The following is a 24,752-nucleotide window of genomic DNA, read 5'->3' on the forward strand; positions in this document are numbered from 1 at the left end:
GGCGTGAAGTAGTGAATGTTTATAGTCATTTAAAAGCCTGATTTTAGTTATGGTAAGTATTCCTTTACCTGCAGCAGTGTTCCTTTTTTGTAGGCTTTATTGAGATATAATTCACCATAAAATTTATCTAGAGTGTACAGTTCAACGGCTTTTAACATAGTCACAGAGCTGTACAACCATCTCCAAAATCAATTTTAGAACATTTTCATCACACCCTAAAAAAAAAAAAAAAACCCATACCCATTAGCCCTTATTCTTTATTTTCCTCCAAACACTCAGCCCTGGGGAACCACTAATCTACTTTCTGTCTACACAGATTTGCCTGTGTAGAACATTCTGGATGTTACATATAAATAGAGTCATACAATATGTAAGTCTTTTGTGACTGGCTGGTTTCACTCAGCAAACTGCTTTCAAGGTTCATCCACCTTGTAGCATGTTGTAGTGGTTTGATGTAATTTCAAATCTTCTTGTTTATGACAAGAATAAAGTTGTTTTTAAAAGTGAAGTTGGGAGAGACACTGCTTTGGGAGAGATCCCTGCTGTTCTCCTTACTTGCTGCTGGTAATAAGTCCTTCCTTCTCCTGACTATTGGCTTGACAGCCTCCGACAGGTGAACGCAGTTTTGGGGTACCAGAAGGATTCTGCACCCAGCTGCCTTGGAATCTTCTCTGAATGCCACCAAGCTCTCCTTATCATTCCCTGCTTTGTTTTGTTTTTTGCTTTATTCACTTTTTACCAGACTGGACGTCTCCGGGCCTTAGCCACTGACAGTCATATCCTATGTTTTCAAATGCATCCATGTTCAACATGAAATAACTACATCTTGCTGTAAAACGTCTTTGAAAAGATTTTGATAAATTTCAGTTTTTGTAAGAAAAAATCATTTTATAAACATAAAAAGAGTGAAGTTGTTTTCAAGAGCAAAGTTACTGTTTTTGTATAAAAGTGAAATTGTGAGTCAGGAGGTCATCAGCCACATCTGAGGTTGCCGACAGCACTCCGTAACTCAGCTAGTGAAGGGCGCTGCTGAAGCCTTATCAATAAGAACACGTGAAGAAGCAACGGTGGAGAGGGGGGATTTGGACTCTGAATACACAGTTTGTAAGGTCTACTCGAGTGTGTTCGGTCTGGGCAAGGCTACCCTCTGTTGATCTAAATAGCTCTCTGAAGACGTGGGGCGTTAGCTCCTGCTGTGGTGAAGGTGACTCTTACCAGCAGCAGCAAAAGCCATGCAGCAGCCCCACAAAGAAGATCTTGCCCATCCACACTGGCCCCTTCGTTCCCTAGCAACCGGGGACTTTCCACTTTTGCTCTCAATGGGTCATGCTGTCTCCTCCCAAGAGCCAACTGGTAGAAAGGTACACCTCAACTAAATGTATCCCCTTCATCTTCCCTTGCCTGGAACAACAGTGTAATTAATCTAGCATTGGTTTAGAGTATGTTATTTCTTTATTAGCTTATTAAGAGACGTTACATATGCTATTAGAGACAGTATACATTGAGACATTATTCATCCTATATGCTACTGGCTGGTGAAATTATTATAATTCCCACAGTGAACCTGTGTTAAATAAAATACTGGCAAAGACAATCTCAGGCTCTGAGAGTAATTTGCCTCAAAACGAAACACAGCATGTATTAGCTCTTCATTTATGTTTACTGTCCAATCATACTTCATCATATGGCCATGCACATTTATCTATCTATTCATCAGCTGATGGATATTTGTGTTGTTTCTACTTTTGGGCTCTTATGTATAATACTTCTATGAACAGTCCTGGGCAAGTCTTTAGGCAGACATGGGTTTTCATTTCTCTTGTTCACATCACCAGGAGCAGAATTTTCTAGGTCATGTAACTTTAACTTTTGGAAGAACTGACAAGTGTGTTTCAAAACAGCTACACCATTTCAAATTCCCACCATCAGTATGTAAGAGTTCCAATTTGTCCACATTCTCACCAAGACTTGTTATTACCTGGCTTTTCAATTACAGTCATCCTAGTGGGTAATACCTCATTGTGGTTTAGATGTGTATTTCCCTAATAGCTAATGATGTCAGGTGTCCTTTGATGTGCTTATACACACCTGTATAGTTTCTTGAGGAAATGTCTAATTCAGAACTTTTGCCCATTTTTAATTGGATTATTTGTCTTTTTATTATTGAGTTCTGAGCTCTTTATATATTCTGGATACAAGTCCCTTATCGGATATATCATTTGCAAGTATTTTCTCCCATTCTCTGGATTATCTTTCCACTTTGTGTTCTTGGCACATGTGTTCCTAAATGACCTCTCAACTAAGATAGTCAAAGTAACCTTTCAGTGAACCGAGGGAAGGAAAATGAACCACACATCCTCCCAACCATTGAGAATCAAAGCAGTAACGGCTAGTTGGAAATCAACCCACCCAGCTCTTCTCCCCTTCATTCTTCCTAAGAGATTCCCCAAGTATTAGAACAGCACACGGATTGCTCTCTTCTGTTTCCAGACATTTCCCTGCCTCAGCACTTCCCAGCTTCCTTGCAGCTAGGTATAACCATACAACTCCACTCAGGCCAATGATATATGACCAAAAGTAGTGTGCACTTCCTCTGAAAAGCATTCCTACCACAACAGACAATGCTACATAATAAATGGGGGCCGGCATCTTGGACCTAAGGTGACCAGGAAGGTAAACCGCGCACAAGAGTGGGCAGTGTCTGACCCCAAGCAGCATACCAACGATGACCGGATCCCCTGTAGACTTCCTAACAAAGAGAAGAAATTAAACTCCTACACTGTTTAAGTCATCTTATTTTGAGATTTTCTGTTACGTGCAATCAAACCTGATGAATTCATGTAACAATTAAGTGAAAGCTCTTGATTTACATGTCCACAGATCAAACGCAAGCCCAGGCTCCATTCTGCAGTTGATGGAAGTATTGCCTATTGTCACAATGTTACCTGACTGCTTTTCCAACACGAGGAATAAAAGATAGCAAAGACTGATACCAGGAAAGAAGACAAAAAACTTTACAGGGAACCTATGCAATCAGTGGTGAAACTGCTATATAGGAAGGTCTGCAATAGGAATTCTGTACAAACCCCGTCAGAAACCCATCTGCAATACCCACATGCTCCAAAATGCGTTAAGTTTATTTTCTTTCAGCAGAATACAAATACTGGAGCTCACAGTGCTGCCGTGTGTGCGGAAGAAAAGGACGGTTCACTAACCATCGCCTGATTGAATCTAACCCCAGTCCCGTCACTGCTAGGCAACAACTCAATTTCATTTAATCCAGTACAAATTTGGTGAATGCCCACCACACATAAAGCACTGTAGGAGCTAACATGAGGCTCCTACCCTCACGGAATTCATACCTAATAAACAAGGAACAAATTGCTTATAATCCCCAACAGTCGGCTTGGCCAGGAATCAGGGAAATAGACAAAAGAAGAGCCTATCTCATTTCAACTTTTCACTGAATAAATGCCTTCAGAACCCCAGAATCAGGGTGGAGACCTCTGAGAGAGTACACTCCCCTTCTCTCCAGAATTTGCTCCAAAAGTGGGAGACGAACAGCAACACACTGACAGTGGGGGGTGGCAGGGAACTAAGAGCCCCCAGAAACATCAAACCTGGGGGGTTTATGGTAACATCAGACCTGAATAGATGTTCCCCTGTTCAGAAATCAGGAAATAAAGCAAAGACAACAGAAGTCTGAAATTCAACTTAATTACAGTCACATGAGCCCAAAGGCTCAAGGAGATACACACATAAAGATATTTTCCAAGTTAACCAAAGAGCTTTAGAACAAGACTTACAATGAGCATGTATTACTTTTTTAAAAAGATTTACATGGTAGTATTTATATGATAAGATTGAATTAATATACCCATATAAAATATTGGGTCCATAAAGAGAGTATATCTTTCCCCCAAGAATTCTTGGAAATTTTACAAAAACCATTCAGTCTCTCCAACCTCTGCACTATTCAAAATGCCTATCACACATCCCAGAAGCAACTGAGTCGGCAGCTGGATATAAAAACCTAGAGTTCAGGGAAGAGATTCAGGTACAGATACTAAATCTGGGGAGTTACCAACGCATGGATAGCATGGAAAGTCCTGAGGCTGGACAAGATCGTTAGGGCTGCAGAGGGGAGATCTGAAGACTGAGCTCCAGAGAATTCCAACATCAAGAGGTCTGGGAAACGAGGAACTGGCAAAGGAGTCCAAAAAAGATGAAAAGCCATTGGGGTGGGAGAAAAAGCAGGCCAGGTGTGACATTATTGAGCCACGTGAAGCAAGTGTATCACAGAGGAGAGGGTGACTGGCCATGTCCGATGCTACTGCCAGGAAAGAACAAGAGGACTGAGAACTGCTCACTGGCTGTAGCACAAGAACATGATGGCCTTAACAGCAACAACAGAAAAACCCAGTGGAGAGGTGGAGGCAAGGGCCTGATTGAAGAGGATGCAAAGGAGCACAAGAGGAAGGAAATGGGAGACCTGAATATAAGAGCTTTTTGAAGAATTTTTGGGACTTCCCTGGTGGTGCAGTGGTTAAGAATCTACCTGCCAATGCAGGGGACACGGGTTCGATTGCTGGTCCGGGAAGATCCCACATGCCGAGGAGCCATTAAGCCCGTGCACCGCAACTACTGAGCCTGCGCTCTAGAGCCCATGAGCCACAACTACTGAGCCCACGTGTCCTAGAGCCCGTGCTCCACAGCAAGAGAAGCCACCACAATGAGAAGCCTGCACACCACAATGAAGAGTAGCCCCCGCTCGCTGCAACTAGAGAAAGCCCGTGCACAGCAACGAAGATCCAATGCTGCGAGAAAAAATAAAATAAAAAAGAAGAAGAATTTCTACTGTTTATGGGAAAAGAGATATGGGCAGCAGACAAAAGAGAAGACTGGTCAAGGAGGGGTTTTGTCACTGGTGATGGTGGTGGTGGTGTTTTTTGTAAAAGATGGATGAAATTAAGAATCAGTTTTGTACGCTGATGGGATTCATCTAGTAGAAAGGGCAAAGCTGGTGTCAAAAAGAAAGAAAGGAAGAAGTGCTTGAGTGACATCCTAAACCAGGAGAGAGGGGAGGTGAAGAGGGAATGGAAACAGCTGGACAGAGAGGTTGGCCTCAGTCAGGAACACAGTTCCCACGGTGATGGGGACAGCAGGGTGGGTACCGCTGATGGAGCGGGTATCCATGGCAGTGGAAGAGCTCTTCAAATTACCTCTATTTCATCAGGACCGGGAGGCAGTGCCAGAGGCTTAGAGAAGGAGGAAACTGTGAAATATCCGTCAACTAGGAGAATGAAGGAACTAAGACAGTGGAACATGATTTGTGGTTGGGATTAATGGGATTTGAAGCCAGCGGTCAGGAATCGGAAGTGATCCCAGTGAACATGGTAGAATACATTTCTCTAGAAAGAAAGAAGGCAGAGGTGAATCTTAACTTAAGTTGGAGCTGTGCAGACAAGTACAGTAAAGGGAGGGAAGGGCAATGGAGTTGAGTGTACTGAAAAGAGTGACTTTAATGAATGACTGAAATTCACACTTGGCAAGGAAAGAAGTGAGGGTGTGAGGGGCTGAGAACAGTAGGATCAGTTGATTGTAAGCTAAGGATACTTACTAGAAAAGAGTAAGCAGTGAAGAGTAGAAGGTGGTGTCAGAAGGAGAAAGCCTTGCAACTGAGATGACAGAGGGGGTGCCTGTCCTCGTAATGACACGATCTAAGGAGAGAGCACAGAGGGAATGGCTGAGGGAAGGTGAAGAACAGGTGACTGAAGGAGAGGAGCTGAAGGAGAAAGATGCAAAGTCCTACATGAATCATCTGAAATGATACTGAAATGACTAAGAAAAGCATAAAAGGAAGAGAACTGGAGACACACCATATAAGGAAGATCCTAAAAGTAGTCCCAGGGCTTCCCTGGTGGCGCAGTGCTTGAGAGTCTGCCTGCCAATGCAGGGGACTGAGCCTGCGCACCCGGAGCCTGTGCCCCGCAACGGGGAGGCCACAACAGTGAGAGGGCCGCGTGCCGATAGATAGATAGATAGATAGATAGATAGATAGATAGATAGATAGATAGATAAATAAATAAATAAATAAATAAAGTAGTTCCAAACACGGAAAAAGGTAAGAAAGATACAGATTGTAGAGAGACACTCTGAGGGTGAAACCACGTGAATGGACGGCGAAACACAAACAAGACAACAGTGGGAAGTAACACTTGAGGAGCAATGGCTGAAAATGGACAGGTGCCCAAATCGGGGGAGGACCTGCCTGTTTCACTGTGGAGACAGTCAAAGGACGGGAGGTAGACAGTAAACACCAAGTCCAATGCCACTGAAGCTGCCAAGGGCTGTACTCAATTTCCTGCTGGGTGTATTACTGAACGGCTCACCGCAACCTAACTCAACAGGACCACAGCCGAATTCATCATCTTCCTCCACCCTCATGCCTCCTGTGTTTTCCTTCCCCTCCTTCACTCTATACTCTAACATCCAACTTCTCTCTAAATCTGTCTCTAAAAGTCTCCCTCAAACAGATGCGCTGGGCTCCATTCCGGCTCCACCACACCCATCAATAACGCTTCCAACCACTCCTGCCGTTTCTAAACTTTCTCTACTCTGCCAGAGTGAGTTTTGAAAAATATAACTCTATCACTCAGTGCCCTGCTTAAAACCATTTAATAGGTTAAGCTCAAAAACCTCAAGGTCAGGCCTTTGCCTCCCTTCTCAAGCCTCCCTCTCCCATCCTCCCTGACTCTCTGCTCCAGTGACGCTGGGTGTCCCCCGGTGGGGGGGGGACCTCAAGCGGACCACGCTCTCTCTTGTCTCCAGAACTTTACATATATTATACGTCACTCTGCCTGGAATGTGTCTCAATCCCAGCTGGCTCCAAATAAGCCTTCAGTTATCAATTTAGACGTCAGATCCTCTGTATGCCTTTCTTGAATCACTTAGATTAGTGGTCCCTCTACACCCAGTTCCCAGAGAGCGGCTCTGAGCGTCAATGGAAATAAATTAGAGATTTCTGCAAGAATGAAGCTGAGAGGGTAAGGATCCAGGCCCCCTGCCCCACTTTAATAAGAGAACTCTCTTTTTTTTTTCTATTTCACATATGCATAAATGTAAAGGTGTTATTTGAAAAGAAGGCATCCCTATAGTTTGAAAACCACTAGACTAGATCATCTCTAAGGTCTCCCCCAGTTCTGAGAGTCTCCTTACAAGATGATATCATGAGGGAAATAACTCCATAGTAACCCCTCATCAACCTTTACGAGGGATGGAAAGTAGTTATAATCGTAATAAAGATCCCGATTGCAGAAGAGCACTTGGCACGATCAAGGTCTCAGAGAAAATATAGGGCTGGACAAAAACAATATGAATTGTGTTACTATATGGAAGTGCTAGAATTATCCTTTCGAGACAAAGCAGATGAATCTCATTGAACACATTTTCTAGTAGACAGCGTTGCTGACTCACCTCTGTCAATTATTTAGGAAACAACACACTTACACGGTCATACTCTGATGCCTGCAGCACAGTGGTTAAGAGCTTGGGGTCTAGAGGCGGATGCAAGAGTTCAAATTTCAGCTCTTCCACTTACTAGCTACGTGACCTTAGGAGAATCACTTAAGCTCTCTAGGCCCCAGTCTCTCACCATAAAATGAGAAGGATAATGTCCACCTGATAGAGCTGGGCTGAGGATGAACTGAGATAAAGCACAGAAGAATTCAGAACACTGGCACTTAGAGAAAACTCAGTAAATGTTTACAATGGGTGTATGCACACATATTTATGCTCAAGTTGTATTACACAGCCCGAATCTCTTCTTAAAGTTTTTGAACCAGTCCTAACTGGCTTGAAATTTAACCTCTTTCACAATGACGTTCCCTTTCATTTTTTTCCAGTCTTGGCAAAATGCACATTAAACCATCTGTCCTTTTCTTTGTAGGGCCATATTTATCATGGTGCATAAGAGCACATTTTTATGTACCTGGTCTTCAATTCATTTTTTGGAAAGTAAAGCACAGATCTTCCCCCTCTGCACTAACACCATAGACTCAGTTATATCATCTGAGGGAAGAGAAGAATTAATTATTTTTGTATTCCTGGGTCCTGACCTAAAATGAACTTGTGTTTAAAAAATCTCATATTGTGAACTTTTATTATACAAGTATGAAACAGTGTTATCTAAAGACCATCGTTACCAAAACCAGGGCTGGCAAGGAACCTCCACAGTGTCAGCCATTAAAAAAGGAAGTATTCTACGAGTACCGTGATTTTCCTTAGTGCTTCAGGACACAGAAACAAATGCCAGACAAGCAGTAATACTGACAAACAAGCTTCGTTTTTCTTTTTCTTTTTTTTTTACTTCCTTCTCTCCAGCAAAGATTCTTTTCTAACTAAATAACTAAAAGTCATACCACAAGAAAAAATGAGAACTAGTCTTTGAATAAACAGAGTTTGCCTATGACCCTCCACCACATACAGAGTATATACATGGAAGGCTTAGATCAACAATGAAATGCTCCAAGGTCATTTTTTAAGTGACAACACTAGTTAAGATGATGCCAAACTTCAGCCAAGGCTAAGCTATCACTGCACAGCTCAACATAGTGACCAAGACGAAACAGCCCGCGGTGAATACACAGCCTGGAAAGATAACGAGATACCACTCTTCCAGGCCACAGACATCTCAGTTGCAGTTAACTTCTATTTTTTTAAAATCATTTTTTTAAATGACTCTTTTCATAAAGTCCAATAATGCCAATAACTTACCGGTCAGCAGCTTCTACATCAAAACAAAACCTTCTGTCGATGGAGTCAGTATGTCTTCTGATACATTCTTTCAAAAAGAACACCTCTCCATCCCCCTGCAAAGAATCATTTTAAACATTCTCAAGAACTACAGTATAAACGTATACAGAATTAAGCACCCTATATTTGATGGGGGGAGGAGGCAAGGTTCAGACTTTAGGTTCCTCTATCTGATTCTCTTTCAAACCAGTTTATTTAGAGTCATAGCCATTTTTTTTAACTTTTTATTTTATATTGAAGTATATTAACAACATTGTGTTAGTTTCAGATGTACAGCAAAGTGATTCAGTTATCCATATACATGTATCTATTCTTTTTCCAATTCTTTTTTGTCACTGTCCTTTTCTTAAGGTTTTCAAGACCCTGCTTTGATTACAATAAAATTAAACCAGACCTTATGAGTGCTAATTTTAAAAGGTGGGTTAACAATACAGTTTCCACATGCCTATATTTGTTATTCTCTTATTGTCCCCTCGTTAAAAGAAGGATAATGTGTTTGTATGTCACATTACATTATACCATATAAAACAGTCCATATGTAACCATTTCTGACCTTTAAAGACTTCAGTTCCACAGGAATCTACCTAAAAGTACACTAAGGACCCTGGATCAGCCATTGTGAGCATCTAAAGCTGGAACCACTCCAACTATATGGTTTTGCTGTTTCTTAAAGTGAATCACCCTGAATTTATCTTTCCTGAGTTTTCGTTTAAATATCGTACCATTTACCTCCCTAAACCATCCTCATCATGCTCTTTAAGAGCATTAAAAAGAGGTAGAAAACAGGAAACAGAAGCAACGCAGAAGCAGGTTCCCAGTGAGAAACTGTAAGGAGTCTGAGTAAACCCTTCTAAACTATTTTAATATTTTCTGAAACATAAGGATCTCTAATATTAAACAAGCATTTGAATATAAAATTATTCAAAATATCAGTCATGTGTTTAAATATATTTTTTATTATTTGGTAGCTCAAACAGAAAGACACCACTAAGCAGACATGTCTTGGGACTTGACAGGAAACTCACACTCCAACCTCATGCTCAGTTTATAACTAAAATGTACAGAGATGCTGAAGTGAACCCATATTTATCCTTTTACTACAACTTTTGATTGTATCAGTGGCCCTCTGAAATGTGAAATAATCGCGGGCATTTGGTGAATGAATTGTGCACTGCTGCTGTTCATTCATGGAATTTGCTCTTTTATTAAAAAGCAACAAATTTTGCTTTCTATGCGTCTGACACATTACATTTGACAAACATAAATTACTGCGATCTTTAAAACAACACTACCACCACAAAACAACAACGACAAACACTCTCACGCTCAGTCTTAACCCATCACCCTCCAAGGGTGACAACCTCACTTCCTCCTCTTTGCCACGGACTTGATTTTCCATGTCTATTTCAATATCACAAAAATGCGTTTGTATTATAAGCGGCTTTAAATATTTTTCAGGAAGATGCAAAGTATGTGTAAATACAAGTGAACTTGGGTTCATTCTGTATTCACATAAGAAAAATTATGCCCATCCACCCAGCAAGCAATAAATTGACCTTAAAATGCATTACCAGGTATGTGCAACCCTAGTGGGAGGAGTTTTGTTTTGACCGCTATTGTTGCCACGAGCTGCAGTTTCCCTTTTAAAACAAAGATCCCCTTTCGTACCCAGCCAGCTCCTAAGGGCTTCTCGCCCTTTTCCAGCTATCATGAGTTCCTTTGCTTTTTACTTCTGTGGGAGGAGTAAGCTAAATGGGGAGTGTCTAAGTGAGAACACTGAAGTTTAAGTGAAAAACTGTAAACTTCGTTACAGATCATCTACTCTATATAATCTTTTCATCTGTATGAATCTATGTGTGCCCATCAGGCCTCCCGTGTAAATCCTGAGCAGACAAACCACTGAATCATGAAAGTCTGTTGTAGGCGTTAACTGGATCTTCCAATAACAGGGACACAAAATGATTCTACTCTTCTCCTTAAAAAAAAAAAAAAAATCTGACCATAAAAACCCATGCCAACAATTCAGAAAACATAGGAATTATTTTCTGGCCTATTTTATTTAAAAAAAAAAAAAAAAAAGATTTTCATTCTAAAAACAAAATGAAAGTATTTATCATGAGTGAATATAAACAACATTAAAAAGATACCCTCAAAGACCACCTCACAGAGAATATAAAGTATAAAAGGAAAGCCTTGGGACTTCCCTGGTGGTCCAGTGGGTAAGACTCTGCGCTCCCAGTACAGGGGGCCCAGGTTCGATCCCTGATTAGGGAACTAGATCTCACATGCATGCCACACTAAGAAGCCCACATGCCGCAACTGAAGATCCTGCACGCAGCAACTAAGACCTGTTGCAGCAAAAAATAATAAATAAATAAGTAAATATTTTTTAAAAAAAAAAATAAATAAAAGCAAAGACTTACTAGTTTCCCCCCAGATCTGTGCTCGAACGGAATGATGTTGAACTTCTTGGCCGCTTTCCGATACATGCAGTAGTGTTTGACCCAGCTGGAACCAAACGGAGGAGGCCCTTCAACAAGAGACATAATTTTAAATCAACAAGAACTTACTGTATTGCACAGGGAACTCTATTCAATATTCTGTAATAACCTAAATGGGAAAAGAATTTGAGAAAGAATAGATACATATATATGTATAACTGAATCACTTTGCTGTATACCTGAAACTAACACAACATTGCTCCAATATAAAATAAAAAGTAACCTGAAACTACCACAACATTGTAAATCAACTCTACTCCAATAAAAATTTAAGAAATAAAATAAAAATTAAATTAAAAAAGAAAAGAAATAGGACTTTACATTTTTTCCTCATAAAGAAGCAGATATGCAGAGTTCCAAACACAATCCTGAAGAGGAAAAACCCAAGAAGCAGCAACTAACACAGCTCAAGGAAACAAATCAGCAACACAGCTGGTCTTAGACAAGGGAAAAACAAGGGGAAATAAGAAATCTCGTAGAGACAGTCCTAAGAGTTTTCAGCAACACGGAAGTAATTTCAAGACATACTTTTCAAATAATTTGCTAGACTGTTATCTCATACCTGAAAATCTCTTAATTGTAAACTATGCTTCTTGTTTGTGTCTACGTATGAAGAGCTCATGAGGGTTTCAAGAATTCCACTGAATATATGTGATGGTTTTGGATTCAATTCTGGCCTCTAAAAAATGACAGAACTGTAGAATCGCAGTGCAGAAAAGCATTTAGTCTATAAATCGATCTAGTGCTTTAAATCCACTGAAGCACCTTGTAAGTAGCTGCCCTTACTAACAATGGTAAAGCTAAGCTTTTTTGCAGCATGTGGAATCTTAGTTCCCCGACCAGAGATCGAACCCGTGTCCCTTGCATTGGAAGCACAGAGTCTTAACCACTGGACCGCCAGGGAAGTCCTACTGTCTTTTTCATCTAAAAAGTCTTAGGCTTAGACCAAATGCCTGAGAAATGGCAAAGCCAAACCTCAGAGTCTTTGGCCCCAAATATCAAGGAAGGTCCTTCACTGATTAAGCTGCCATCCCCTCCTGACACCACCCAAGCCTACTCAACCAGCTCTGAGCATAGAGATTAGTGATGGTTTTTCACACCATCCAAGCTTCAGGCAATACTGCAGGAGAGGGTACGACATGGACTCCAGCCTAGGACAATTCCAGCACTGAGGAGGTGTATGATCCAGGAAACATTGTTTACTCCTCAGTGTTTCCATGTTCTCATTGGTAAATGGGGTGATAACAGCACTGTACACTTCACAGGGGTTTTTAATGGATTAAATGAAACAAGTTGGATAAACAGCTTAGCACAGTGCCTGGCATACTGCTAACAAGTGAAGAATTCTGTCACTATTGTTTTTTTTGTTTTTTTCCAGTCCAATTTCAGCCCCGTTTCTCTCAAAGCCAGTAAGTTAAGCAACAGTTATGAATCTAAAAATCAAAATTTCCTGTGATTTTTCGCTTTGGACATATAATACAAAATCTCTATCCTTCTCATGTCTCCACCCTGTATTTTTAGTTCTTTCAAATTAAATAAACAAACTGAGATTAAGAGGATAAAAAAAAATTAAAGGCGGAAGGATGGATTGGGAGCTTGGGATTAACAGATGCAAACTAGTAAATACAGGACGGATAAACAACAAGGTCCTACAGTACAGCACAGGCAATTATATTCAATATCCTGTGATAAATCACAATGGAAAAGAATATGAAAAAGAATATATATATGTATAACTGACTCACTTTGCTCTACAGCAGAAATTAACACAACACTGTAAATCAACTATACTTCAATACAATTTTTAAAAAATAAAACATTCACCCTATACACACTTCAATAGCTGTTGTGTTATTGTTCCTAATGGCACCTTTAGAAACGGCATGCTTTTACTGTTCAACCAAAATATGTAAAAATAAATTACCTCTCAGTTTTTTTGAAAAAAAAAAAAAGAAAGATTAAAAAATTAGAAAAATGTAGAGTTCTGCCATGCCAGTAACTGTTCATCATGAGCCGTGAAGGCTAAGTCCACATTAAATAAGGGCAAATGGAAAAAGAACCCCTATTCTGCAATTGCCTATAACATGAACATCCGTATCACATGGCTGTTCCATGAGTCTCTCTGCTATGAAGTTATTCAGTTTGAAAATCCTGTAAATCAGCCACTTAACAAACAAAAACTCTAAAGCACCCGGCGGGAAGGGAGAGAAACAGGAAATACAGAAACATTTTCACATATTCCTCCCCCTACTGGCTAGCAATCAAGCCCTACAGTTGAAGAGGTAAACTTTAAGAGCTTCGTTAAAATAAGACCAAACTCTCAGAAGTCTGAAATCGTCTTGGGGTGCCTTAATTTCCAAATAAGGATACTCTACACACTGCATAACAACTAAGATGGCAACAATGCTGAAAACTCAGTGAGACAAGTTAGCATGTCAACTAGGAGTATTTTTTTGTAGCCGTATGCAATTGCCCTGAAAATTTCAACAAGAACAAAAAACCATCTCAAAGAAATGTGCAAAGAAATAATGTGAAAGAAGAAGAGAAATATGTCCTTCTTGACTTTAACATGGAGGAACAGGGTTATGGGGAGAGGCGTGCATACGTATATGAATGTGTGTGTGTGTGTGTCTGTGTGTGTGAGTGAGATAAAAATGGGTGGGGATGAGAGGAAATGAGGAAAAAGGTACTATCCCACCTCACTTTCAGTCTGTCACCAAATCCCGGCTCCCTTGCAAGCAAGTTTTAACAAAGTGTGGCACAGAATTCGGGGGGTGTGGCTGGAAAGCAGGGTGCTCACAGAGTTCCTAATCTCACCGTCCCCTCCCTAGAGGAGGAATGTGTTTTCCCCAAAAAAATCCAACGTATGCCTTCCAGGATAGGAGAGAGCAAGAAAGCGGTAGGAATAATTACTCCAAAAGTATCAAATTACAGTGAGAGTTTTAAACTAATTTTTAATTAGTTATTCATCACTGTTGGAGAGCCTCTTACTTTTTTCCTGTACATACAGGTAGCCTTCCGCTGTGAACTGACTCGCTCGTTTGTGGTCCTTGGGATTCTGTCTAATCTTGTTCATAAGCTCTTCCACTTCTGACCTTGTTCCTTCAAAACGATTCCGTGTCTGAAAAGGATTTAAAAAACACATACAAGTTTTAAGTTCCCACAGGAGATTTTTCATGTCTGTTTTTAAGTCTCTGGATAACTATAATTAAATTTGTAGTGTTTTTGTACAAATTTTTCAAAATATACCCACCCTTTCCCATGGATCTCTTTGTTGAGATCACTGTGCAAAGAAAAAAAAATTAGTGGTTAAGTAGTTAACAGAGATATAGAAACCAAGGTTACTAGAGGTTATTTACTTTTGAAGCTTTCTAACACCAAGAATAATTCTATTATTCAACACAAGAATTCCTGCCTGCAGGTCTCACAATATTACTAAATCTTACATTTAAAAAATAGGCCATAAAATATCTATCTGGGAAGTCTTTCCTTTGCAACAATCAATCTGACTCATTACTATTATCTCAGCAATATGTCTAGGAATTCAGAATCTGAAAAACTTAATTCTTCTTTGCAAACTAATAAACATCAGTGTCATTTTTTCCAGGTCATGGCAATTGCACTTGAAAATGATGTTTCTTCATCGAAGAAGGAAGTAGGGGGGAATCTCACTTACAAATAATGTCTTTGATATCTAAAAAGACAAATCACATTTCTGAAGCCCAGGAGACTTGGGATGTCAATATCTCTGTCAAATGGCTAGACTGAAAATGGACATGCAAGGTGAAGTGACGAAAATACCCAGGCAAACCTGACGAGTCAGCAGCACCAAGTTTCTCGACATTTCTTCCATCTACATTCAAAAATAATTGTATTAATACCGAAAAACTGCTGATGTGAAACTGTGGAAGAGCTAAGATGAAAAATTATTATTGAAATTCCTCCTCTCTCCTCCCTACAATGAAAGGGGTTACCAAGAGTTCTAAATGCAGAAAAATGATAGAATAGTACATTTTTTAGGGGGATGGAGAGTCTGATAAATGTACACTGTAAAGGGGAAACTTAACTGCAGAGGCTTATTTCAAACACAAGCTGAGAGCTTTTTTTTTTTTAATTTGTTTATGTACTATAAGAATGTACAGGGCTGCAAAGAGGGTGGGACTCATTTATTAACGGCTTGTTCCCTCTCCTGCCTTCCTGTTTCTCATGTCTCTGGGATTTCTTGTCCCCATCTTAATACTGATTATACCCTAATTTTATTCACCTGCTTTGCCACTTTACTGAGATTCTCCACAACCCTCACTTCTGTGTATCTAATATTTATGCATACATACACACACATATGTGCATGTCATATATGTATAGATGCTAGTGCACGCATGCACACGTGCAAACACACACACACACACAATTAACTTAATGAGTTGTATCCCAAATTCTCATTATTTAAGTTAATGCTCAAATTGTCCTAGATTTGACCAGCAGAGGCCCCTTCTAGCTGGCTCCTGTTTCTCTTGACATACCCCCTTAATTCTGAGTAACCCCTCACCCTCTGGTCCAAAAAGGTATCCCAGGTTTACTTTATACTTTCTCTGTCCCAGTCCTAGAATCAGCCATCTCTCCAAAGGAGTCATTGTTCCTTACAGGGGAGGGTAGTATTTTTTTTTTACTGGAGTATAATTGCTTTACAATGGTGTGTTAGTTTCTGCTGTACAACGAAGTGCATCAGCTGTACATATACATATATCCCCATATCCCCTCCCTCTTGGACCTCCCTCTCCCACCCCATCCCACCCATCTAGGTCATCACAGGGCACCAAGCTGAGCTCCCTGTGCTATACAGCAGGTGCCCACTGGCTATCTATCTTATACCTGGTAGTGTATTTGTGTCAATCCCAATCTCCCAATTCATCCCACCTGTTCTCTATGTCTGTGTTTCTATTCCTACCCTGCAAATAGGTTCCTCTGTACTATTTTTCTAGATTCCACATATATGCGTTAATATACGACAATTGTTTTTCCCTTTCTGACTTATTTCACTCTGGTAGTATTTAGAAACCAAGATCTAGGGACAGTGTGCTCACAGCTAAGGGGGTGCTATTGCTTCTAGGTCTTCCTGGAAGACAGACTGAGAAAATGCATGTATGTATATATATATGTGTGTGAATACATTTATTTATATACATATCACAACTTCTGTACCTATCTATCTTAAAACCCATGAGTTCATACCATTACACTTAATTCCAATCCAGTACTTCAGGTTTCTTTCTAGCCCACCCCTTTCGAATTCTGCACATTTCTTTTCAGACAGTAAAAAACATGGCTCCCATGATTCTCAACAGATTTACTTATTTGCTCAATTAACATATCTGCTCAACGTAACCAATCTCCCAAATATGCCAGCCACCTCTTCTGTACGTGCTGCCTCTGCACCTTCCCACCCCCACTTTCAGTGTCACAGACCCCTCCACGTGGTACACTCTGCCCCCACTGCCGTCCTTCCTCAGATGTGATTCTGCACTGGGAAGGGAAAGGAAGGTTCAGCTAAATTTTTTAATGTATTATTTTAGGCAAATTACAAATGAGGGTGAAAATTACATTTCTCAAAATTTGAGCACAAATAATAGAGTGGCTGGAACCTAGCAATTTCCAATTCTAATTTCTGGCTGAATAGGAAGATATCATCAAATAATAATAATGATAGACCTTAAGTGTTACCATAGGTCACATGAGAGTGTTTACACTGTGAATGACATGACTGAGAGCAGTTTACGGTGCTTTAATCCTCACAGTAACCTACGAGATAGCGTAGCGTTCTCCAATGCTGATAAAACAACATTGCTGTATTTCCTTTCCTTGCATGCTTTGATAAATAAACAAATTTCCAAATCAATGAGTCTTAAGTCTTATAAATTAAATATTTCATTACATCACCTACTGGGGGGAGGAGAATTCAATGTGGAGACTAAGCTGGAATTCGGACACATCTGAGTACTTTACAAAACTGGCAGGTCAGGCTTAGCACAGGTTCATACCCATATTTAAGAAGGAAAGAAAGAGGGGGGAGAGGAGGCACTGTTCACATTAAGTTTTACCCAGAAATAAAGCTTTACAGGCAAATGGCAAAGGCTAATTCCAAGTACAGATTGCCATTTTTCATTTAAGTTTTCCCATCCTGGCCCCATGACCTCATTCAGGGAGCAAAAGAATAATTAATAATACAAAGAGGGGCTTCCCTGGTGGCACAGTGGTTGAGAATCTGCCTGCCAATGCAGGGGACACGGGTTCGAGCCCTGGTTTGGGAGGATCCCACATGCCGCGGAGCAACTAGGCCCGTGGGCCACAACTACTGAGCCTGCACGTCTGGAGCCTGTGCACCGCAACAAGAGAGGCCGCGACAGTGAGAGGCCCGCGCACAGCGATGAAGAGTGGCCCCCGCTCACTGCAACTAGAGAAAGCCCTCACACAGAAACGAAGACCCAACACACCCAAAAGTAAATTAATTAATTAATTTAAATATATATAAAGAGGGTTTCACGAAGCAGCTGTAAGACATCAGGGGGTGGGCCCCCTGCAGCCTGCTTTAGTAACCTCCCAAAATAATAAAACAGAAAAGAAGGGGTAGGGTGCTAACACACACCCCTCACTGCAATCCTCAAACATCTCAAGTGCCCTATGAATGGGGACGTGACAGAGTAAGGAATGGAGTGCAGTGGATGCCACGGCAACAGGTGATCAAGTCTAAAAACACTCGAAGGACACCTTCCATGACAGTGAGGGGAACGCAGGTTAGAACTGTTGAGAGGTAGACGCGAGCTGAGGTTTACCATCGGTACCTAAATCTGAGATCTTACCATTAAAGTGACTCCCATGTTACCATGTTACCCAGAAATTGTTAAGGTCCAGGGAAGCCAAATGGCCATATCAAGATGTTCCCCAGCTCCTATATTTACTGACCCCAGATTCACCATGAGTTGAACCCATTTCTACACCAACACTAAATCTGAAAGCAACTGCCTTGGGCCTGCCCAAGTTCCAGTGCTGCCCTGGCCTTAAAGCAGTATGACGTCAGCAAGTTCTTTTTCCTCACTGTCCTTATCTGTGAAGAAGGAATAAAAAAGTCTACATCATAGGACACCTTTGAAGACTAAATGTGTACAATCCAAAGAAAAGCACGTAGGTAACACCTGGCACATGGCAACAAAATAAATGTAAGTGGCATTATTATTTTAAATGCAATTAAGTCACTGAAAAGTGACAATTATTCCCTAACAAAGGAAAAAAGAGAATCTTCAATATCAAACTAAAATTTTATCTGAATGAAAGAGAAAGTACATTTAAAAAAAAATTTTGGGGGGGGTTATAAAAGCTAATTCACAACATTATAAAACAGAGAGAGGGGACAGCACAAACAGCCCTGCCTGGGAGGCAAAAAGAGGTGGTATAAACAAGATTAAAAAGTGACCAGAAACTCACCTCTCAGAAACAATCATGTTCATATTTTTACACAGTCACTTCCAATCTTTTTTTTTTTTTTCTGGTAACATAGTTTATCACTTTAGTGTTCTACTTTGCTCACAAAACTGTAACAAAAATATCTGTGCATATCCTTAAATTATTCTTCACCATTCTTAGTATCTTCTGGGTACTCCTTCGGAATCCCTAAAATTTCTTAGGATTCTACTTCTTCCTGCGAAGAACTCTACTCTAGTCTCCTTTGGGGATAGAGACCACAAAAACTTTAAATTAGTTTTTTTTAATATCCTTTAATTTTGATGTAATTTACATTCTTCTGCAAAGTCTATTTTTTAAAAACCAACCTGCTCTTTTTTGCTGTCCATTAATTACTCTAGATTATGGAAAATAGAAAAAGACTGAATTTCTCTCAAAAAAAAGGTCTAACCATTTTTACAACAGAAAAGGTGAAACCAGTTGGGTGAAAATAGGTTATTTTCACTTTTAAATAACTTTTACCTTTTTTCTGATTATAAAATGGTTTTTGTCATTTTTTCTATAGTAAAATACCTAAAAGTTGACCAAAATTATCTCTACCATTATAGTGCACAGATAGTTCACTCTAAGATTTGGTTTCAACATTTTGGTATATTTCTTTCAATACATAAATACACATAGCATAAAAAGTAACACACAGAAGTCAAACAGAGAAAGACAAATACCATATGATATTGCTTATATGTGGAATCTAAAAAAAATAATACAAATGAACTTATTTACAAAGTAGAAATAGACTTACAGATGTAGAAGATGGACTTATGGTTACCAAAGGGGAGAGGGGCGGGGAGGGATAAATTAGGAGTTTGGGATTAACATATATACACTACTATATATAAAATAGATAAACTACAAGGACCTACTGTGTAGCACAGGGAACTCTACTCAAAATAATAACCTATAATGGAAAAGAATCTGAAAAAGAATAGATATATACATATGTATGTATAACTGAATCCCTTTGCTGTACACTTGAAACTAGCAACACAGTAAATCAACTATACTGCAATTAAAAAAAAAAGTAACACACAGCCGGGATTTTTGTAATACGTAGTTTTATGCAGCCAACACTTCCCCTTCGATATGCTAAAAGCTGACATCCTCAGGGAATGAGAGAAATGGCCAAGAAAGTAGTAAATTACAGCAATACTGAGATATAGCAGGTGAGGTAGAATGAGTGGCATGCGTTTCAAAGGTTCTGGTATTTCTGAAGGGCAAAGAATGAGCTAGAAGCAAAAGTAAAGAGCACAGGCGACTTCCGGATCAGGTGTCCTCAACACTGAAGGTGAGGCGGAAGGCAGAGCCTCTACTTGCAGAGCTGCACGAGCAGCCTCAGAAAGAGCCAGAACAAAAGGCAGAGAGGTGGAGGACCCCAGGCAACTTCCTGATGACAATCCTGAAGTTCCAGAGGACACAGGAAAAGATTTTTTCCAGTAGCTTGTTCTTCGCCCAGTTCTTTATGGGAAATGAAAGTTACCAAGTATGTGTGTTAGGTTCTTAATAGACTAAGTTAGATTCCATTGACCAGCTGACCCATTTCAAATGATAGGCTGTCTTCAAGTGTTGCTTACAGTAGTTCATGCCTGAGTATTGCTCACTCCCATTTAAATCTTGAATCTCGCTGAAATTATTTTGGTGTATTTAAGGTAACTATAGGCCCCTGACCCCAGGGTGGGTGTGATAAATGAACTTCCACATAAGCAAGTTGTGCATGGACAGTTTCTCTGGAGCCCCCAGGAGACGCTGATGTGTCCCCAGACCCTGAGGCCCGGCTGGCTTCACGGGCAGGTAGCCCGTGCCGTCACCCACAGCCCTGCGCTCAGAAGGTCGCGCACTTGATCTAATGCTCTGCCATCGCTGTCTTGAAATTCTTCATTTTTGAATAAGGGACCCTGTCTCCTCATTTTACACAAATTATGAATCAGTTATGCCTGAAGGTTCTCATCCAGGCCAGCCCTGCCCTTGACAGATGAGGTACAGACACAAGTTATACAGTTAGTGGAGGGGGAAAAAAAGAAAAAATCAGGATTATAACCTAATCTTCTAAACTATGTAATGTTCTTTTTACAAACGCTGTGTTCTGCTGTCTACAGAAGTATTCTGATACATCACAGTTTCATTAGACTAAATGTTCTACTACCTACAGAGACACTTTTGAAGTTAGGACTAATCTACACATATACACTTTGACATATTTTTAAATTATGTTACCTTATATCACTGATCTTGGAGGGTGTAGGGAGGAATGTACTCTTTTAGTCATTTAACTGAACAGAATGTAGAATCTTCAAATACAAATTGACGCATAAATTACAAAACACAAGAGATTTCGTTACCTACATTCCCAAATGTAGGGAACAACTATACCAAAATAACTTAGAAACAAAATCTACACAAAAACCATTAGTCCTCAATTTCTAAGATTACAAGAGGTTGAAGGTCAGGTAGCAAACAGCACAGAGATCCCCATCCTTCTCCTTGTATGTCTTTCAGGATGGGTTGAGAGTCTGTCCCAAAACTCACTCACTGTGTTTTTAACAAGGTTTGAAATTACATTAAACATAACTTGAATAGCTTTTCAATGAGGACACTTCCAAAATCAACAAAAGCGTTGAAAGGAAAAACATCTACCACCTTCTGATCAAAATCACATACATTATACTGTTTAACAGTTCTCAAAAAAACTCTTTATCCAAGACCTAACAGAAACCATACATTTCCTTGGAAAACAATAAAGGGCCAACAGCAACTGTGAACACCAATACATTAGTGAATAGGGAGGCACAAAACACAGGAAAGAAATTCCACTGGAACTGTTAGCCTATCTGGGAATAAATATCAAATAAGACATACAAGTAACAGAAGAAAGTTAAATTAGAATTGAAATGCCTTAAATTTAAAGTGGAGGACTGTTTTGTCTGTTTCATACAGAGCAGACTTAGACTTACACAACAGAGGTTATCCTTAGAACTGCCTCACAAAGTGCAGAATAACTATGTCACACTGCCACATGACTTGTTTCAAAGCTGCTAAGAGAGTAGATAGTCAAAGTTATCATAACAAGGAAAAAAAATTTTTTAACTACACGAAGTGACAGATATTAACTAAACTTATGCGGAAATCATCTTGCAATATAATAAGTGAAGTCATTAAGCTGTAACCCTTAAACTTACACAGTGTTGTGTGTCAATTATATCTCAATAAAACTGGAAAAATAAGGCAAATTATGTGAAATTTTGATTGTAAAAACATACTTCATGACTTTTCTGAAAATAAGGGAAGAAAAATAAATTATAGGAAATGAATTATTGAAAAACAAAACAAAACAAAACAGAGCCGCCTGCAGCAGAATTCGGAGCCTCCCTTCCTGGAAAACAGTTTGTTACACCAAGAACTGACCAGAAGGTGGCAACGTAGCCTCAGTTTCTCGGTACCAACAGATCAGCTTGGTCTTGGTTTAAGGCTTTTCATACACCAAAGAAATCAAAACTACACCTCTCAAACATCTTTTTTAGGAGAAAGCTTCCGTTTTCTTACATTCTGAATGTTGATCTGTAGTTCCATTTTGTAGTGATTGAAGTCTTTGGCAAGTTCATGGCCTTGATGATAGAAAGTAAACATTCCCTGAAAAAATGACAGCATCTGAAACAAAGGAGAAAAGGCGACATTAGCACCCAAAAAATCTCAGTGAAAAAAATAAATTAAAAAGCCACGTATTTTGCCTCATCTCATTATGATTCTATTGAAGTACAATAATTAAAAGGAAGTCACTAGAATTCAACTAAATCTAACTGCATATTATTCATTAATTTGTCCCTATAAAAAAAATAAAAGGATTTGTGATTTTTTTCCTTAACTATCAGAGCCATTAGACAGCTTTTACAGTATGCTGTATAGGAGAAATGGAATTCTACATCACCCATTTGTCCTTTAGAGTCAAGAGAATCCCTATATTCATTTGTAATTGAAACCTTATCACTATAGGTCGATAGGACCTAAAAGGAAAGTGAAATACAGATCAAAGAGCTAAAAGCTCTTTCGAAGGGCTTCCAGTGCAGAGTAACCTCTCTGTTTTGTTGAAAAGGATGCTCAGTGACTGGAGCAGAGAGGGGCAGAGTCAGGGCAGTAATTAAGCCCTGAGTTTCCTACAAACTCTCCACCTGCCCCTCTTGATCAGAGGGCACTGCTTCTCCCCCACATGTAAGAAAATCTAGAGTAAGAGTGATTTGAGGTGAGGGTTAAGGAAATCCTGAGATTCACTGTCTTCATAATGTCACACCGCATAATGGTAAGGAATTTGGGACTCTGACGTCAAGTGGCCAGCAAGGGTCAGTTCCCAACTGGGGCAAATTACTTAAGTTTCTCTACTTCAATTTCTACATTTGCTAAGTGGGATAATTAAAATATCTCCTCAGTAGGGTACTGTGTGGAATACATGCATGATCACAGAAAAGTACTTAGAACAACCACCTGAACAATGACTGAGCACTGTAAACGCTCAGTATATAAAATGTAGGCCATTATTATGATTTCACAGAAAAAGAAAGCTTTAAGGAGGTTTTCTCTAATTGGTTAATTTAGGGTAATTCAATTACTCCACTGGACCATAGCTTCCACGAATGCTAATTTTTAATGAATCATTACTTGGTTTTTTTTGGTTTGTTGCTCAACATCATACACACAGTGGGTAAATTGTATGGCATGTGAATTATATCTCAATAAAGCTGTTTTTTAAAATCACATGCAATATAGTCTATGTTAAAATTAAAGTGAATCTTGACAATCATGAATCTCAGTGTACCTCTGGTTTTTTTGCTAAAACCCACAGTATAAAATACCCTTTATATTTTGATTCAGAAGATACATATATTCGTAGATATGTTAACATATAAGTAACTGAAGCTCTCAGAGTGCATCTATATAAGCACAAAAAAAAATCATGTGTTTCTAAAATAAGTATAAAGAAATGTCAGAGGGCTTCCCTGGTGGCACAGAGGTTGAGAGTCTGCCTGCCGATGCAGGGGACACGGGTTCGTGCCCCGGTCCGGGAAGATCCCATATGCCGCGGAGCGGCTAGGCCCGTGAGCCATGGCCACTGAGCCTGCGCATCCGGAGTCTGTGCTCCCCAACAGGAAAGGCCACAACAGTGAGAGACCCGTGTAACGCAAAAAAAAAAAAAAAAGAAATGTCAGAGTAACTTACAAAATAGTTTCAAATGTTCCACACACTGGTTCTTAACTTAGGTTGCATAAGCATTGTGAATTGTATTAGAAATAGTTGGTTACCAATAATTGCTGAAAGTACCAAGGTTTGGATGGATGCACTTGCTTTAGAACAAACTTGAATAAAGATTATCCCATAAATATCCCATGCTCACTCACATTCCAATATAATTTCTTTCATGGGGACTTTTTTTTTTAAGGGTGGAGTTACAGCTAGGATGGCAGAAGTTGTACCTGATTGCAGAGTCCTTGAGACCATATAGCAAAAGGAATAATACTCATTACACATTGCTGTGCAAACAAGGCCGAGAACCACTATTTAGAAGTGATTCTTTGACTTCATGGCTCTGGGTGCACTGTGTACAATTTATGATGTCTTGCTTCGTGTTTATGCACCACAGCCTCTAGCAACCATAAATTAGATCTTCAAAGAAACACATTCCTCTTATATCACGAAATTCGACTAGCAGAGCAACTTGCTATTTATACTTACAGGTTCCACAAACTCAAACTTCTTCCTCTCTTGGATTTCCTGAAGCTTACACACATATTCAAGAGACAGTTCGTAAAAGTGTTGCCGGTTCTGTTCCACTTGGATATCTGCCTATGTTAAAATAATGGAGGCCAGTCAAATTAGAGATGGTTCGGAGTGAAACTCTTTGCCCGAGGTCTGCAAAACTACAGTCCATGGGCCAAATAT

The 24,752-nt window shown here is 39.8% G+C and overlaps 1 protein-coding gene across 5 annotated transcripts in view; it reads right to left on the reverse strand.

The window, feature by feature from the left end:
* The window catches only part of ARHGAP10 (Rho GTPase activating protein 10), a 325,386-nt gene that overhangs the window by 177,861 nt on the left and 122,773 nt on the right, over positions 1-24,752 (reverse strand). For all 5 annotated transcript variants that reach the window (XR_010943139.1, XM_067736723.1, XM_067736722.1 and 2 more), the window contains 5 exons: positions 24,546-24,656; positions 22,368-22,472; positions 14,307-14,436; positions 11,238-11,344; positions 8,776-8,870 (listed from right to left, as the gene is read on the reverse strand). Coding sequence is in view for 4 of the 5 variants with exons in the window: in XM_067736723.1 (XP_067592824.1) it covers positions 8,776-8,870; positions 11,238-11,344; positions 14,307-14,436; positions 22,368-22,472; positions 24,546-24,656 (548 nt within the window). In the remaining variant the exon portion in view is untranslated. The remainder of the gene's footprint in view (positions 1-8,775; positions 8,871-11,237; positions 11,345-14,306; positions 14,437-22,367; positions 22,473-24,545; positions 24,657-24,752) is intronic.

Source organism: Pseudorca crassidens, chromosome 4, assembly GCF_039906515.1.
Source record: "Pseudorca crassidens isolate mPseCra1 chromosome 4, mPseCra1.hap1, whole genome shotgun sequence".
Classification (NCBI taxonomy): Eukaryota; Metazoa; Chordata; class Mammalia; order Artiodactyla; family Delphinidae; genus Pseudorca; species Pseudorca crassidens.